The 18,472-nt window shown below is 41.7% G+C and overlaps 1 protein-coding gene and 1 long non-coding RNA gene across 2 annotated transcripts in view; one reads left to right on the top strand and one right to left on the bottom strand.

Moving 5' to 3' along the window:
• Window positions 1-18,472, bottom strand: part of ADAMTS10 (ADAM metallopeptidase with thrombospondin type 1 motif 10) — an 81,035-nt gene that overhangs the window by 10,894 nt on the left and 51,669 nt on the right. Inside the window, exons 17-21 of the mRNA XM_026698996.2 lie at window positions 17,881-18,004; window positions 15,019-15,099; window positions 7,357-7,520; window positions 4,796-4,922; window positions 773-902 (exon numbers count right to left, since the gene is read on the bottom strand). Of these exons, the coding sequence (XP_026554781.2) occupies window positions 773-902; window positions 4,796-4,922; window positions 7,357-7,520; window positions 15,019-15,099; window positions 17,881-18,004 (626 nt within the window). The remainder of the gene's footprint in view (window positions 1-772; window positions 903-4,795; window positions 4,923-7,356; window positions 7,521-15,018; window positions 15,100-17,880; window positions 18,005-18,472) is intronic.
• On the top strand, window positions 2,493-17,994 carry LOC148128394 (uncharacterized). The gene is made up of 3 exons (XR_015741313.1): window positions 2,493-2,570; window positions 4,779-5,008; window positions 17,867-17,994. It is a non-coding gene; the product is annotated as an uncharacterized LOC148128394 (long non-coding RNA).

The raw sequence follows: 18,472 nt of genomic DNA, 5'->3' as shown, positions 1-18,472 counted from the left end.
GGTCACAAAGGGAATCACATGACCCCGGGACACTGCAACTGTCATAAATACATGCCAGTTTCCAAGTGCCCCATATTTGATCACAGGACCACAGGGAAGCTGCATCTGTCCTAACTGTAGAAAACAGCCATAAGTCACTTTTTTCAATGCCACTGTAAGTTCGAGTGGTCTCTAAATAAGCTGTTGTAAGTTTGCCTTTTTCCCACTCTCTAGTGTCAAACTCAAGGCCTTCAGGCTGGATGTGGCTTGGGGGATGCTTAGATCTGCCCCCCGAAGCTGCTCTGGAAACATTGAAAGACTGGCCCACGGTGCCTCTGCCAGCAAAAATGGAGCTCTAGAGGGCCGTGTGCTGCTCTCCCAGGCTCCGTTTTCAGCTGCGACAGCCTCCTGCAGCACTCTGCCAGCAAAAACGGAGCTCAGGAGGGACGTGTGCGAGCTCAATTTTTCCTGGCAGAGCGCTGCAGGAGGCTGTCGCAGCTAAAAACAAAGCCTGGGAGGTGAGCCCCTGACACGAGTGAGCCACACCCACCCGGCCCCCGAGGTCAAACATAACCCTGATGTGGCCCTCAATGAAATTGAGTTTGACACCCCTGCTCTAAGTTGTTGTTTGACCCTTCCTTTTTTGTATGTTCAAATTCAACATATGTTCTCTTTCCCTTGCTGCTTTGTCCTGTATAGCACCCATCCTCAATCCTCATTCCCTTTTGATAAGAGCTCCTGCACACACCCCTTTAAATGCATCCCTTCAAACGCTAGAAAAAATTCAACTCACGCTGGTGGGCATGGCTCAGTGTTACATGGCCGCTGCCTCTCCGGTAGCTTGGTTTCAGGGTTGCAGAAATGATTGAGCACCGTGGAGCTGTCAGCTTGATTCCTGCATACAACGGGTTGAACTTGACTGCCTGTGGGATGATGGGGAAGGCTGAGTGAGGAAGCAAAATCTCCAACATATAATAATATGTTATATAATATATAATATATAATATAATAATATATTATAATATATAATATGTATAATATAATATAATATTATAATATAATAATATATAATATAATTATAATATATAATATATAATATAATATAATAATATAACAACAATAGAGTGGAGTGGAATGGAATGGAATGGAATGGAATAGAATAGAATAGAATAGAATAGAATAGAATAGAATAGAATAGAATAGAATAGAATTGGAAGGGACCTTAAAGGTCTTCTAGACCAGGGTTCACCAACCTTTTGGACCTCAGGGACCACCAAACTCATAATTTTAGATCCCAGGGACCACTAACTGGTTCTGTGGGCATGGCCTAATTTGTGGATGTGGCTTGGTGGTCATGTGACTGGCTGGGCATGGTTTGTATGTAAATATTATAAATATTTATATAAATATTGAATTTTTTATTAAAAAAAGAGCAACTTTTACCCAAAATCAGGCAAAACAGGCAGGCAGATTGAGTTGCTCACAGAATCACAGATTCATTCAGAAATCTATCTATCTGCCATTGGCTAGCTCAGTCTGTCACATAAAATTTGCTAGCAAGCAAACTCACAAAATTAACTCACAACAAACCATGCATGTAAATATTGAATTTTTTATTTAAAAAAGAGCAACTTTTACCCAAAATCAGGCAAAGCAGGCAGATTGAGTTGCTCACAGAATCATTCAGTAATCTACCTATCTGCCATCAGCTAGCTCAGTCTCTCAAATTTGCTTGCCATGAGTCTGCACTGAAGTTACTTGCAAGCAAACCTTCAATCCTAAGGGAAGCAGAGCCGAAGCTCAAAAGACTAGCTAGAAATCAAGAAATCCAACCATTTCCGGCTTCCTAGCTAATCTAAATCTCCCAGCACAGCAGAACAGATGATGGTTGGAAAAAGGAAAAATAGCAATTTTAGCAGGCAAGTTTGCCGGGTAAGGAGTGAGCGGGCAGGGGAAGTGTTCCTGCAGTGCAGCCTTGTGTTTCTGCGCAGCCTGGATTACTTGCTTTGGTGGTGGGGTTTCTCTGTGAGTGAGATTTCTCTGCGGCCCACCAAAATTTTCTCAAGGCCCACCAGTGGGCTATGGCCCACCAGTTGGCGACCGCTGTTCTAGACCAACCCTTTGTTTAGGCAGGAAACCCTACACCACTTCAGACAAATGGCTGTCCAATCTCTTCTTTAAAACTTCCAGTGTTGGAACATTCACAACTTCTGGGAACAAGCTGTTCCACTGATTAATTGTTCTAACTGTCAGGAAATTTCTCCTTAGTTCTAAGTTGTTTCTCTCGTTGATTAGTTTCCATCCATTGCTTCTTGTCCTGCCTTCATGTGCTTTGGAGAATAGCTTGGCTCCCTCTTCTTGTGGCAACCCCTGAGATATTGGAACACTGCTATTATGTCACCCCTGGTCCTTCTTTTCATTAAACTAGACATACCCAGTTCCAGCAACAGGTCCTTATATGTTTTAGCCTCCAGTCCCTGAATAATCTTTGTTGCTGTTCTCTGCACTCTTTCCAGAATCTCAACATCTTTTTTATATTGTGGCAACCAAACTGGATGCAGTATTCCAAGTGTGGCCTTATCAAGAAAAGGGTAGTTTTTTTTCCCCCTTTCTGTCAATATCCAGAACATCTCCTAATCAAATAATAGGCATTTGAAGACCAGAAAGCAACTTGCCAACCCCAGAATATTATTTTTAAAGGTCTGCAGACAGCGAGTATTGTGCTATAAAGGGAACACAAATACATTCAGTTGGGTACTTCTAAAGTTTTTGAGAAACCAATATTAATTAAAGTTTCTAGATTTCTAGAAGAAATTCAAGACTACCCCACTTTGATTTACTATACAAGAGGGGGAAAAGAGTTTTGTGAGGTTATCATGATTCTGTTATTATACCTGTAAAAATAAAGTAGAGTTGCTACTTTAAAGTGCTGACAAAAAGAGACTGGAAATAGTTGAGTGTGGTTTAATTGGTCTTCCTGTCCCTCTCAACATTTGGATTAGATCAGAGGTGGTATTCAGCAGTTCTGACCAGTTCTGGAGAATTGGTAGTGGACATTTTGAGTAGTTCAGAGAACCGGCAAATACCACCTCTGGCTGGCCCCGCCCCCATCTATTCTCTGCCTCCTGAGTCCCAGCTAATCGGCTGGGTCTTCTTTTGTTGCCCTGCACAGGAGAACGGAGCTGGAAAGCAGGTTAGTGGGGTGGGAGAGAAGGGGGATTTTGTAGTATCCTTCCCCTGCCATATTCACCAAGCCATGCCATGCCCATCAAGCCATACCCACAGAACCGGTAGTAAAATTTTTTGAATCCCACCACTGGATTAGGTGAACCTTATAGTTCCTTACATATCTGATTCTGTGATTCTAAGTATTGGCTGTTTTCCAATAACTCATCAGAATATTCTCAATATAGACACAGAACTTGTAATACATGCTATAATAAACATACCCAAAGCATTGAGAACAAAACCGAAAGCAGAACTGGCTAAAATGGAGATAGGAATTATTTAGTGCACGAAGATACAACTGAAGGGGTTCATTCCATGGTTATATGTTACTGGAAAGATGAAAGACTGCTTGGATCTCAAAGAATTAAATAAATTCAAAGACATTATGACATCCCAAGAAAAATTAAACAGATAGACATGAAGATATTTCCCAAGCTAGATGCAGCAGAGTTTTGTCACATACTACTGAAAAAATGCCCATGTATGTTTAATAAACCATATGGTTAATATAGATTGCATGCCCTTTGGCATTTTGCTCCTGAAGTATTTTATCATACTATGCAATAACTGGTGGAAATACATGATGTAGATGAACATTTGTGGGGTGTGTCACTGAGAAAGAACATGATCACTGATTAGCATTAGCACTTAGACTTATATACCACTTCATAGTGCTTTATAGTCCTCTCTAAGTGGTTTACAGAGTCAGCCCATTGCCCCCAACAATCTGGGTCCTCATTTTATTGGAAGGATGGAAGGCTGAGTCAACCTTGAGCCGGTCAGGATCAAATTCCTGGCAGTTGGTGGAGTCAGCCTGCAATACTGCATTCTAATCACTACACCATCATGGTTCTGACATTGGAAAAGGCTACGCCCCCACAGACCAATTGAACAAAAGCAAATCTTGTTTTAACATTAAATGTATAATGTCTGGGAGAAACACTAACAAAAAAAGCATCAAAGCTGACCTGGTTAGAGTAAAGCCCATTGTAGATAAGCCAATTCAGAGGATCATGTGAAGGGTAACTTATGCCTTGAAATTCATTCTGAGACTAGGTGCACACATGACAAAATTGAGGGCATGACAGTACTTTGTAAATATGCCATTTGACACTAGATTTTTGCACAGGACGAAGGAAATCCAGATGTTATTGTACAAATTATATGAAGTGTACATGTAATCAATAAGGTGAATAGCGATGAACGTTGGGCGATATTTAATGTATGTTCTTATTTCTTTAATTGTGATAGGTTGCTTGCTTGTTTTATGTGAAACAAAAAAAATAGATGAAATGATAGTAGTTGCTATTATTAGACTCCATTGTTATACAAAAAGTGGGAACTACTATTTTGTAAAAAAAATCTTTTTTTTCAAAGTGAAAATATGAGAAGGAGAAAGTTGTAGAAACATTTTAAGAAAATCTTTTTTGCAATGTTTAGCTATGAGCCATGGTGGCGCAGTAGTTAGAGTGCAGTACTGCATGTTAGTCTAAGTACTATTGCTATTGCTATCAGCAACAACCAACTGTCAATATTCAACTTATTGTTAGCTTTCTGCCTTTTTTTAACAGGATCACTGCACTCTTACCTCCAGCACAAATGGCAGAACACTTTGTCCATGAGACATACTGCCATAAATATTGGACCATGGAGTTGCGAACAATGGGTGCATTAAACTTGTATCGGATCCTCTGCAATTCTTCTCGCACAAGAACCTATAACAATAGACAGGCAACAGTATCACAAAACTGCTGGAAGAAAAGGATCATATACGACCATTTACTGCAGGAAGAAATGAGAGGTGAGAGGTTTTATTTTTAATTGTTTCTTCCATTCACTGTACTTTTGAGGCCTCAACAACTATGCTATTACATTGCTCCAGTGATTCCATTCAAATAAAGATTGCCTTCTGGGTATGAAAACATAACATAGCCAAACGCATGAGAGCAACTATGAGTTGATATGATTAAATACAGTGGTTATGTGTGTGTGCATCTAGATGAACATACTGTCAACTCATAAAATATTTCTATGGTCTTTTTAGAGTTGCCAACAGTATGGGAGGAGGGAAAGGGGTTTGAAAGTGCAATGCTGCAGCTTGGAAAGCGAAAGGCAACCGGGTCAGGGATGTGGCCAGCCAGAAGTGCACTCCATAAATAGTTTTCAAAGATAGTAACTAGGTGACTGAAGTTTCTGCAGTGCAAAATTCTAACTGGAGAGCATGACTGATGACTCTTGGCTATGGATGTGTCCCATTGGAGAATATGAGGGGGGGGGGAAACCAGGGTCAAGGGTGACAATGAATGATGTGTCTCGGAGTCGGCTATACCCAGGCAGTGCCGGACATGTTAACTCCCAATAAATCCTTTTCGAGTTTTGGAAGTTTGGCTCGAGACTCATGATTTAATTGGGGGTAACTGCCGGAATCCTGACACATACATTACATTTCTGGTCTGTGAACTGCACTGGCTACTAGTTTGCTGCCAAGTTCAATTCAAGGTGTGGGTGATGATTTACAAAGCCCCGCATGGCATGCGGCTGGGATATTTGAGAGACAGACTTACCCCAAACACACCTGTCCCATCAGGTCTGGCATAAAGCTCATATTGTGGATCCCAACCTTGAAGGGATCTCATCTAAAGGCCCAGGAAGAGAGCTTTTTCTGCTGCCTCGCCTGGGCTTTAAAACATAATACCCCTGAGGTCAGATTGGCCCTGACCTTATTGGCTCTATTGGCATGTGGAAATGACCTTGGGAAACAGGGGGAAGAATTGATGGTTAGGAGTGATCAGATAAAAGAGAGTATATCCCACAGTTGCATAATGGGCAGAGAAAGAAGCTCAGAAGGAAACACTCCCTACCGCCCCACAAAGTTCTCAGGCTGTGAAGGAGATGGTGGGAAGATTTGTACTTTCAAACTTGCAAGGTTCATATCAGCCTTCACAGGCAGGCCAGACAGGAAACGTGACCAGATGAGTTAATTTTATTTTACTGTAAGATTGCATTGATGGAATCTTGCAAGTCTGGAATTACAAATTGCCCACTCTCTCCTTTACAGCCTGGGAACTATTTGGGGAAGGGGTGAGAAGAGGCTTCTGAACTTCTTTTTCTGCCCATTATGTAATTGCAGGCAATGTCTTCTCTTATCTGATCATTCCCTGGGCAGCAGCAACTCTTCCCCCCATTCCTCCCAAGGTCATTCGCACAAATCATTACATTGGCCTTCTGATAGAGGCTGAAGATCTGGCTTTGCCACTCGACCTGGGGAATCCAGTGATATTGGGGCACAGCCTGCTGGGTGGCTATACTCTTAGGAAAATGAACGGCGCTCTCTCACAGATTGTAATTTTTTACAGTTTAAAGGTTTTTATTGTTTTTTTTTAATGTTTTAGTGACTTTTGCAGTTATAATTTTGGTTGGTTTCTTTTTGTCTTCATAACTTTGCAAGCTGCCCAAAGTCACAGAAGTAAGATAGGTGACTCTATGAATTTAACAAAGGAACGAATAGATTAACAGCTACAGATGGGAAATATATTGCATACTAATCGCAAGGCAAACTTATCTCCTCAGTGATCTTTATAAAAATGAATCAGCTGTGCGAAACAAATTTAAGTCACTTGGGTAATTCTAGCCCGTGAAAAAAGGATCATGTTAATGAGCAGTTCCTCATCTCTTTCACAATTGAAAATTCATCCAGTGAGGCACTCTTGCTCAACTTGAGTGAAACTTTCTACCAAATTAATATTTCCTCTTCCCATCACTTCTTTTGGCTCAACTTTATAACTAACCCAGTGGTGGTATTCAGTGGGTTCTGACCAGTTCTGGAGAACCGGTAGCAGAAATTTTGAGTAGTTCGGAGAACCAGCAAATACCACCTCTGACTGGCCCCGCCCCCATCTATTCTCTGCCTCCTGAGTCCCAGCTGATCGGCTGGGTCTCCTTTGGTTGCCCTGCACAGGAGAATGGAGCTGGAAAGCAGGTTAGTGGGGTGGGGAGGGAATGGGGATTTTGCAGTAACCTTTCCCTGGAGTGGGGTGGGAATGGAGATTTTGCAGTATCCTTCCTCGGCCACGGCCAGCAAGCCACACCCACCAAGCCACGCCCATAGAACTGCTAGTAAAATTTTTTTGAATCCCACCCCTAACTAACCATAACAATCAGGGTGATGTTAGTTGGGCCCAGGGCCTCCAGAGACTCTGGTTCATCCTGAGAGCGCCCGTAGTGGAATGTGGTTCCAGCAATGTCAAAGCGCCGGGGAGGGTCGATCGAAAGTTTCCCGTTGACAAAATATTCATCGTTTTCTCCTCTCAGAGCTGGAAGAAGAAGCCAAAAGAAACTGTTTCAACTGACGATGGGCTGTCTGCTAAAACGAAGCAAGGCCATTGTGGCATATACTTGAAATAAAACTGGGAAGCCTATAATTCTGCAGTCCGTCTGGCAAGAACAAAGAATGCTCATTCACAGAGGGTACGTGCATGTCTCACTTGTAGCAATTCTAGTCAGGGGTAGGATTCCACTGGTATAACAACCGGTTTGATGATCGCGCGCTCCGCCCGTGTGCTCCGCGTTTAAGAAAGGCAGGCCCTTGCTTACCTTCAACTGCAGCCTCTGTGAAGAAAACAGCTGAGGCACGGCAAATCACTCTGCTGCGCGAATCAGCTGAGCTCTCTAAACAAAGGCATCAAGCACAGGAAAGAGCCGGGGCAGGCAGGCGGGCCCACTTCCTTTTTGCAGCGAACTGCTCCAGATCGAGCTGAACATCGGAACAAGAGGTTCACCCGAAGTGGTAGAATCCCACCCCTGATTCTAGGTGATTTGAGGACTGATAACAGGATCAAAGAATTAGACATTCTACATAGCTCAGCTAGAAGTTAGGAAGAGGGAAAACATGGAGCAAATAGAACGTGTATTAGATAACTCCTGGAGTATTCATCAGCTAAGGCTTAGGAATGGGGACGGCTAGAGGCCAACAGGACAATTGCTAGATTATTTCTAAAATATTTATTACATGATTTGTTTTCATATATCCCGCCTTCTACTTTAGTGAAAATGTATAAACCTTTTTAAAATTCTATTCAATAAAAGGAAACAAAATCCGCACCTCATGTCTGGTGCTCTTCAATGTCTTTGGCACCAGGCTCAGACCCAAATTGGGGACAACAAAACCAAGCCCCAGGCAAACCAAACCAAACGAGACGCCCCTTCCCACCTTGCAATATTGGTAATCTGGTCAAGTGCTTACAGCCTACATTTGGGGAAGCAGATCTCTCCTGGTGCCTAAGGCTTGTGCAGACAAGCAAACTGCAGGGAGGAACAGCAGCAGCGGTGGTTCAGAAACTGGCAGGTTGTACTGTATTCTGCGCTAGGACTATGAGATTTAGGCCGCGGTGTTGGGTATATGGATACACCAACCAGGTTTGGGTTGAATAAATATGTAAACCTAGGATTAAGTGTTTTTGTAGCTTTAAGCACAAGAAACTGCAATGTCATTGTGGGTGCGGTTGCAGGCAGTCATAAAGGTAGGAAGGGAAACGTAATAGACCCGGCTTCTGGATGCACCTGGTTCTGTTCCTGGTCTGCTGTCTGCTGTGTTGGAACGTCTATCTGCTTACTCTGGATGGCTACTGTGCCAGATACCATTTCAACTGAACACAAGGACTGTTTGTTTGGTGAGCTGAGGATTCAGCGTTGTCTTTGAGAGAAAGGTATCGGGAGGAGAAGATTTACAAGCAGATAAGGACATTGTACTGACTGTTAATTGACTTGATAACTGGATAGATATACTGGATAATGATATATGGACTGAATGACACTTCTTAATCTCTGTGTGAATTAAATAACTATTTTAAAACCACAAACAGTGTTTTTGTCTCCAGTGTGTGTATACTCTTGGGCCCACTCTCTCTCTCATTTGCCTGCCTGGCTGGACTGCTGCTGCATACTCTGCTTGGGGTTTATCCCCAAACACTAACATTGGTTATGGGCCCAGAAGTGTGCACAGTCTAACTAACCAGGATATACCAGTGAGTGTTTGGGGTGAGTTGCACATTACTGAACAAACTGTTTGTTGAATAGTTATTTATCTCAAGAGAAATGGCACAAGTAAATTTGCCAAGTCTGTCCATGATATCCAGACTAGATGGAACAAACTATGTTTCATGGTCTATGAAATGTAGTTTACTGCTACGAAGAGAAGGTTTGTGGGACATAATTACAAACCCACCAGATGTATCTAACTTAAATCCTAACGATGAAGAGGATTATAAACTGATACAGGACTATGAACGAAAGAATGAGCAGGCTTTGTGCATCATAGGTCTCACCCTGTCTGACCAGCAACTCATTCATATCCGTGGAGTGGAAAATGCTGCAGAATGCTGGGATAATCTTAAAAGGATTTATGTTCGAGACAGTGTAGGAGCTCATATCAATCTTACACGGAAGCTGTTTAGAACACATCTTGAGATAAATGGAGACATGTTAACTCATTTAAACTGTATGAAAAGCATTTTTCAAGAATTACAAGAAAAAGAGCTTATATTTAATGAGTTGCAACAAGTATACATTATACTGTCTTCTTTGGATCGAAGCTATGATGATTTTGTGACTGCATTAGAGGTGTTGCCTAAAGACAGTTTATCAGTAACTGAGATAACCGGCAGGCTATTAGAAGAAGCCAGGAGAAGGAGTGAACGTGACCAGCTGAGGGAAGATAAGAATAAGCCTAATGAAGAGAAATTATCTTCAAAGCTTGAGAGAAACCAGCTGTGTAAAGTAAAGCACCCGGAAGAAGAGAAGTTATCTTCAACGGCACACACAATTAAAAAGTGTTTTAATTGTGGAGGCAGAGGACATTTGGCAAGATTCTGCAGAAAAGGAAAGAGCCAGAATGTAAAGAAGCCAAAGAAATCCTTTGAACTGGCCATGTTTAGCAATTGTGATATGAAGAATAATAAGTGCATACTGGAAAGAGACGGCAAAAAGGTAACTGCAGCTTTAAATGGAGCATTATATGTCTTACATGATAGTAAGAAAGGGGAGGCACAGACTGTATTTAATAATATCAAGCCTCATGATGAATGTATCCATTTATTGCATAGGCGTTTGGGGCATGTAAATTTTAAAATGCTAAAACGTACAGTAGAGTTATCTGAAGGAATAAGGTTAAAACCCTGTGATAAGTATTTGCGTTGTAATGTCTGTTGTGAAGATAAGAGTAAAATAATGCCTGCAAATAGGCTAAATGGTTTCAAAACTACAGAACCTTTAGAAGTAGTATTTGCAGACATTATAGGTCCAAAGAAACCCAGTATGGGGGTGCTCGATATATACTGAGCATTATGGACCATTACTCTAGATATGGGTTTTGCTACCTAATGAAAAGCAAAACTGAAACATATCAACATTTCTTCAACTGGCTAAGGTTTGCTGAAAGAAAAACCAAACGGCAAATTATAACTCTGGTGACAGATAATGGCACGGAATTTGTTAATAGCAAATTCCAGAATAGATTAAAGGCAGCTGGAATAGCTCATAAGACATCTGCACCATACAGACCACAACACAATGCATATGTTGAAAGGCGAGGCCAAACATTGCAGGCGATGACCCGTACTATGTTAACTGATTCTGGGTTACCTGATTCTTTGTGGGGGAGGCCACAATGTGTGCTAATCATTTATTAAATAACGTTGTTAACTCAACCACTGGTGAAATACCATTCACCATGTGGCATGGCAGGAAGCCTGATTTGAGTTACCTGCACATTGGTGCACCAGCATGGGTGCATATCCCTACACAACTCAGGCGTAAAGGGCAACATAGAGCTAAACAATTATTCTTCGTTGGTTATCAAGCTAACCATAGGGCATATAGATTTTGGGAGAAAGGCACATCTAAGGTGTTATGTAGTGCCAATGCCCAATTTCTAGAGCACGTAGGATGGGATAAGTTAGAGCAGGATAGCAATAACGAGGTGATTATTGAATCATATAGAAATCCCATTAAGTATCCCTGTAACTTTAAGAAAGATGTAAAGCAAGAAGTACAGGAAGAAGTACAGCCCCTAGAGGAAGAAATAGCTGAAGATGAGGAACAGGTAGTAACTCAAAGAAGCCCAGTAATACCCAGAAGGACTACACGTATATCTAGACCGCCTGATAGATACCAGGCTAATACAGTGTGCCAGGAAAATAGAATCCCAAATACTGTGGATGAGATTAAAAGATATCCTTCTAAAGAGAAAGAAAATTGGTATGCAGCTATCAATAAGGAATTGAAGTCTCTGAAGGATATGCAAGTGTATGAAAACGTGAGATTACCTAGTAATGAAAAACCCATTGGCTGCAAGTGGATTTTTAAAATAAAGACTGATAAGGATGGAAACACAATCCATAAGGCAAGGTTAGTAGCCCAAGGATTTAGACAAAGTGCAAAAGACTATGATGAAGTATTTGCACCTAGTCTGAAAGCAGCAACTTTAAGGGCAGCATTAGTGTGGGCAGCAAGCAAGCAATATATAGTTAACCATTTAGATGTGGAAACTGCTTACTTGCATGCTCCACTAAGACATACTGTTTATATGAAAAGGCCTAATGGATTTAAAGGAGACAATAATAATGATAATGATTGTTGGTTATTAAAAAAGAGCCTTTATGGTCTTAAACAATCGGGCTATGAATGGAACCAGTATATTGTGAAGGAACTGACCAATATAGGGTTTAAAGCTGGTTTAGCCGACCCATGTCTATTTAAGAGAGAAAAGAATGGGAAAATATCATTATTATTGTTGTTTACTGATGATATTGCTCTGATAACTAAGACTAATGATGAAGCAAATGAAATAATCACATCATTAGCCAAGAAAATAAAAATCAAGCAATTAGGGGAGATAAAGAGATATCTAGGATTGAATATATTGAGAACACAGAAAGGTTTTAAGATATCTCAGGAAGATAAGATATCTAAATTGCTAATAGATTATAAGATGGAACTTTGTAAGCCTGCAAAGACTCCAATGAGTCAGGATATTTGCAAAATGGATACACAAAGTCCCAAGTGTGATAAGAAACTATATCAATCTTTGATTGGTAGCTTATCATATATTAGCAATTGGTCAAGGCCAGATATTGCTTTTAGTATTAACCAGCTGGCAAGACACAATACTGATCCGCTTCAATGTCACTGGATAGCATTGAAAAGAATCCTAAGATATCTTAAAGGTTCATTACACCATGCACTGTATTTAGAACCAAAAGGTGATCTCATATTGAGTGCTTATGCAGATGCTAGCTTTGCATCAGAAAGAGACACAAGAAAGTCGACTTCAGGAACAGCCATAATGCTGGGTAAGACATTAATAGGCTGGAAGTCAATAAGGCAACAGCATATAAGTTTGTCTACTATGGAGGCAGAATTCTCCTGTTTATCTTTATTGTGTACTGAGTTAATTATGTACAAACAAATGTTGAAGGATATGGGTATAACTGTAACTTACCCCATAGTTGTACATGAAGATAATCAGGCAGCAATTCAAATGGCCACTAATATTGCAGTTAAAACGAGAAGTAAACATACAGATTTGAGGTATCTTAATGTAAGACAATCTGTACAGAGTAAATTGATACAGCTGGAGTACTGCATGTCGGAGGACAATGTAGCTGATCATTTTACCAAAGCCCAAGGTGCTATTAAGCATCTAGAGAGTTGTGAAAAATATGGGTTTAGAATGTAAAGGCATTACATATTTATCTCACCCAAAAGGGGAGAATGTTGGGTATATGGATACACCAACCAGGTTTGGGTTGAATAAATATGTAAACCTAAGATTAAGTGTTTTTGTAGCTTTAAGCACAAGAAACTGCAATGTCATTGTGGGTGCGGTTGCAGGCAGTCATAAAGGTAGGAAGGGAAACGTAATAGACCCGGCTTCTGGATGCACCTGGTTCTGTTCCTGGTCTGCTGTCTGCTGTGTTGGAACGTCTATCTGCTTACTCTGGATGGCTACTGTGCCAGATACCATTTCAACTGAACACAAGGACTGTTTGTTTGGTGAGCTGAGGATTCAGCGTTGTCTTTGAGAGAAAGGTATCGGGAGGAGAAGATTTACAAGCAGATAAGGACATTGTACTGACTGTTAATTGACTTGATAACTGGATAGATATACTGGATAATGATATATGGACTGAATGACACTTCTTAATCTCTGTGTGAATTAAATAACTATTTTAAAACCACAAACAGTGTTTTTGTCTCCAGTGTGTGTATACTCTTGGGCCCACTCTCTCTCTCATTTGCCTGCCTGGCTGGACTGCTGCTGCATACTCTGCTTGGGGGTTTATCCCCAAACACTAACACGCGGGAATAACAATAACCACTAATGGCGGCAAAGAATTACAGTTTTCTGAATCTCTTTGCTTCCATCTAGTGGTTGCCCTAGGTGGCATGCACTGAGCTGGCATTACTTCATAGTCTCTTCTGCTCTTTCCAACCTCATAGAAAGTTCTTAGGTTCTTTATGGGCATGCAACAGTAAGCCACAACCAGGTTTATTTTCTGAAGACTGACCAGTGCTAGGTTAAAAATTACAATACAATATCAACTGAAGGTGGAATTTCGTTCACCGAGCTTGTTGGTTGGTTTCCGAACATTTCATTACCAGGGTAACATTTTCAGCGGAATTTAGGGAAGGTCAGTGTTGGTGTTCTTTGCTTATAAGAGCTTTGTGTGGTCAGTAGGTCTTGTGATGGTGAGGTCATGTCAGGTGAGGGTCACTTCAGGTCAGGGTCTTGTGATGGATCAGGTGCAGGATGTGTCAAACAAGGGTCTTGTGAGGAGCCTTGTGATGGGTCAGATGTGGGTCCCTGACACCTCACCTTACTTGTGACCCACACCTGCCCCATCACAAGACCCTGACCTGAAGTGACCCTCACCTGATGTGACCTTACCATCACAAGACCTACTGACCACATGAAGCTCATATAAGCAGGCTGTCAGGATTCCAGCAATAGCCCTATAATTAAATCATGATTCTCGAGCCAAACTTCAAAAAAGGGATTCATTAGAGGCGACATACTGGTATTGCCCTGTATGAAGCCAACTCTGGCATACGTAATTCACAGTCACCTGTGACCCTGTTCCCCGCCCTTCCCCCCGGGCGTCTCATAAACCAGATTCTCCAATTGAGCACGTTCACAGGCTGGGCGTCATCATTCATGTTCTCCAATTAAAGATATTTGCAAGCAAAAGCCCTGGTGGTTTAATTACAGTATTTTAAAAATGAGAGTTGGAATGTACTTTTGCTTCCAAATTGCTGCATTGCTCTTCCAGTTTTTCTCCCCCCACCTTTTTTTTAAATGGCAACTACTAAAACAGGTATAGGAATGTTTTATGAGTTGACACAGAATACCAATACCGACATTCCCTAAATTCTGCTGCAGATGTTACCTAACCTGATAATGAAATGTTCAGATATCGATCCACAAACTCGGAGAATGAACCTCCACCCGAGCTACAGATACTTGCCACTATTGCAAACAATGCCAGCTTTTTGAAGAAAAAAAAATAGGCCCCATTTTGACCCTTCGGGTTGTTTCCTTCCATTTTTTTGAATATTTCTTACTTACTGTGAAAGGCTGACAAATTAAGCTAATGAGCAAAATAACCTCCAGAGAAGCAAGAATTTCTCCTTAGCATATTCTGAATTACAGGAAAGCTGGTAGAGACAGAAAAATATTGCTGGGGGAACATCTACAGAAAGTCATTTCAAGAACATAAGACCTCAAACATTTCCCATATAATACAAACTTCTCACCAAGATAATTGAGAGAATAATTAAGTTCCCGGATATCAATGCGGACAGATCCTTTGGGAATCAGAATCACCTCCTCATAGCCTGAAAAACAACGTTAAAAACAAGAGTGTGGAATTTATAACCAAGTATTTACTTACTGAAGTTGCATCAAATATGCACATCTTACACAGGGTAATTTTACATAATCTTGCAAGTAAGTGTGGTGAGATTTGTGACCAGAGGTGGGATTCAATTTTTTTAACAACCAGTTCTGTGGGTGTGGCTAGGTGGGCATCACCATGTGACTGTGTGGGCGTGGCTTCTTTTTTTGGCAGCAACACCCCCCCCCATTTTTTTGCCTCCATTTTTGGGCCTCAGGGAAGCCTCCTGGGGGGGGGGGTTTGCTCCCAGAAGGCTTCACTGGGGCCCAGGAAGGCAAAAAATGGAACGCGGGGGGGGGGCAGTACCTCCCTCCCCTTTCTTCCTACTGGGCCTCAGGGAAGCCTCCTGGGCGAAGCAGTAAGACAACGAGGGGGATCCCAGCACAGCTGATCGGAACAGCTGATCATTGGGAGCGGGGAGGAAAGAAATACCTTAAGGAGGGACTAGGTAGGGGAGAACGCAGTCAGAGATGTCGTGCATGCGCACAATGTCGTGCATGTGCGATAAGGACTGACTGGGAGGGGAGGAGAAGGGCAGGGCCAGCCAGGGGCACAATTTGCTGGTTCTCCAAACTGCCCAGAATCATAACAACCGGTTCTATAGAACTGGTCCGAACCGGTAGAATCCCACCCGATTGTAACTCTCAGAATATACAGAAATTGTGGTCTGAGGAACTGAAGTCAGATCTCTGTATTTTAATAACCTTGTTTGGGTAACTGTGAACTTTTCTTCAACCTGGTGCCCTCCAGTTATATTGAAACAGCAGCTTCCAAATATTATCTTTTATCTTGGCTTTGCACTTTAAGCACATCTGGAGGGCACCAGGTTGGATAGGTATATCTTATTCTAACTGGCCATGATTTATGAAAAACTTTCCATTCTCTATTATTTGATTTTTTAAAAAAACTGGGACTGGCATTTTATGCGTGTAAACTGTCAACACAATCACTGAGTTATAGACGATGTTCGTGCAATATGCTAGGCTAGGCTAAAAAGAGATTGATGTCTACAGAGATTCTCAATCATCCAGGTCATGGTAGTTCCAAAGGTGCTTTGCCAAAAGGCAACTGGATTTCCTTGTTTTTTTTCCCTAAAAACATTTCACTTGTCATCCAAGAAGCTTCTTCAGTTCTAACTGAAGAATTTATATTCTTTGCAGTCATTTGGTTGTTAGCACTCTGAGAGTCGTTGAGGCCACTTGGGGATTCATCTGTATCTTCAGGGCCACCTGAATCTGAATGCAAATAGTGTGGGACTTCCTGGGATTTCTGAAAGGACTCTGTTGTAGACAGGAAATAGGTGGTCCCTCCCCCTCTGTTGATAGACGGCCTCTCTGACCTCTCTAAAAAGAGATTGGGTGATTGTGATTGTGATTAAATGTATTGTGAGAATCCAACCACAGCGTTAATACATTGAGTTAATCTGGCCATAATACTAAATTGTAATATGGTTTAATTTGGGGGGGCACAACAAATTATGTGAATATAGAAAGTGTTTTCTTAAATTCTGATTTAGGATACTATATAAACACAAAAAGGGACAGAAGGGACTGACCAAAACAACTTCCTGCCCCATTTCTTATAAACGTGATTTAGATTTATCAAGATGAAAATGAAATCTAAACTGTAATTTAAATCAGTGGCTGCCAACCAGTGGGCCGGGGACCACTGGTGGTCCACGAGAAAATTTTGGTGGTCCGCAGAGAAATGTCACCCCCAAAGCAATTAATCCAGGCTGCGCAGGAATACAAGGCTGCGCCGCCCACATGGCCCATGGAAACACAAGGCTTGCGTCGCTTGCATTGCAAACAACACGAGGTAGTGAGGGGTGGGGGGAAAGGGCGGAGGGGGAGAACTTGTCTTACTCGCCTCATGTGCCTCGCCTGGCCATCGGACTGCTTCTTTCTGTTTTTTTCTTCTGCTTTTGGCTGCGTGCAAGGAAAGCAGCAAAAGTCTTTCTATCTCTCCCCCAAACTCTGCCAGAAACGAGTCTTTGGGACCTTGCAAGGCATCCTGCTCCAAGAGGATGCGCCATTCTGGCAGAGTTTGGGGGAGGGAAATAAAGACTTCTGCTGCTTCTGCTGCTTTCCTTGCATGAAGCCAAAAGTCTCTCTCTCTCTCTCTCCCCCTGAGAACAGAGCTGGAGATGGTATCCTGAGATCCCAAATGAAGAATGATCGATCGGTAGGAAACCTGGGGTGGGGAATTTTTCTGCAGATTTTTTTGGGGATTTTCCCAGGGTCTCTGGTCCGTAGGATTTAAAATTATGAGTTTGGTGATGCCTGAGATCCAAAAGGTTGGCTACCCCTGATTTAAATTATATAGTGATTACGCACGCAAGTAAGTTCGGCATTAGTTTAGCTAGCCAAGCTTTGTCTTTCTCCAGGTTTTCCAATGAACAGATCAAAAAAATTTCAAATGCACAGTGTTTATGTTTACGTTGTTGCTCATTTGGCCATTTCTGCCTTGTCATTGCAATCATCCTTGAAGACGTACGCATTTTAAAAGTTGCAAAACACTGCTTGTGACAAAAGGGCACGTGACATTCCAGATACTGGCCATTCGGGTGTTGTTTACAAGCAAAACATCCCAATTCAAACTCAGTGGTTGTTCATTTTTTTCAGAAACCATTTTTCTCAAAGTAGAAGTGTCCCTGAGGGAAATGATGTCAATTCTGCTCCTACAGCTCTCTCATTTTTAAACTTCAGGAAGTCATCCTCACCTCCATCCGGCAGTGAATGGTTGAAGATCCCTTCGATGGTTTCACAGGTGGTTCCATCTCCTCCACAAACGCGGCATTTGTCTTCCTTTGTATCTGAGCCTAAGACGCGGTCACAGCCCACATGCTTATGAGAAATAAATGGAAAACGTTGGTGGATCCGGTGCTATCACTTTAATAGCTTTCCTGTTCGTTCCCCTAAAAAACCTAAAATGCTCCTTGATCAGATTAAAAAAAAAACCCTCTTATTATTTTCCACAGTGGCCATACAGATGCTGCCAGGAAGATGCTTCTTTGTTGTTTGATGCTAAAAACTGCTTCTTAAAAATAATTTTCGTGAACTGTGTCAAAAGTCCCTCAGGGCATCTTCAAAAGTTCACAGGCATGGGATAAAGGCAACTGCCTTTCCTTTCATCAAATGCTATCAAGAAACTTAGTGTTTTTAAGATGACCAATAGCTAATGATAGATCATCCATCAATCTATATATACAAAAGCAAAATTCCACTCACGCATCATCACAAAATCTCCAGCACCATAAAGCCTACAAACTTGAAATTTGGCACGTATGCTCCTCTTGGCTTCTAGGTGCTCAC

This window comes from Pseudonaja textilis, chromosome 1, assembly GCF_049901715.1.
Source record: "Pseudonaja textilis isolate UNSWEBS1 chromosome 1, rPseTex1.2, whole genome shotgun sequence".
NCBI lineage: Eukaryota > Metazoa > Chordata > Lepidosauria > Squamata > Elapidae > Pseudonaja > Pseudonaja textilis.
The sequence above is the reverse complement of the archived record's forward strand: the minus strand, read 5'-3'. Positions and strand labels throughout refer to the sequence as shown.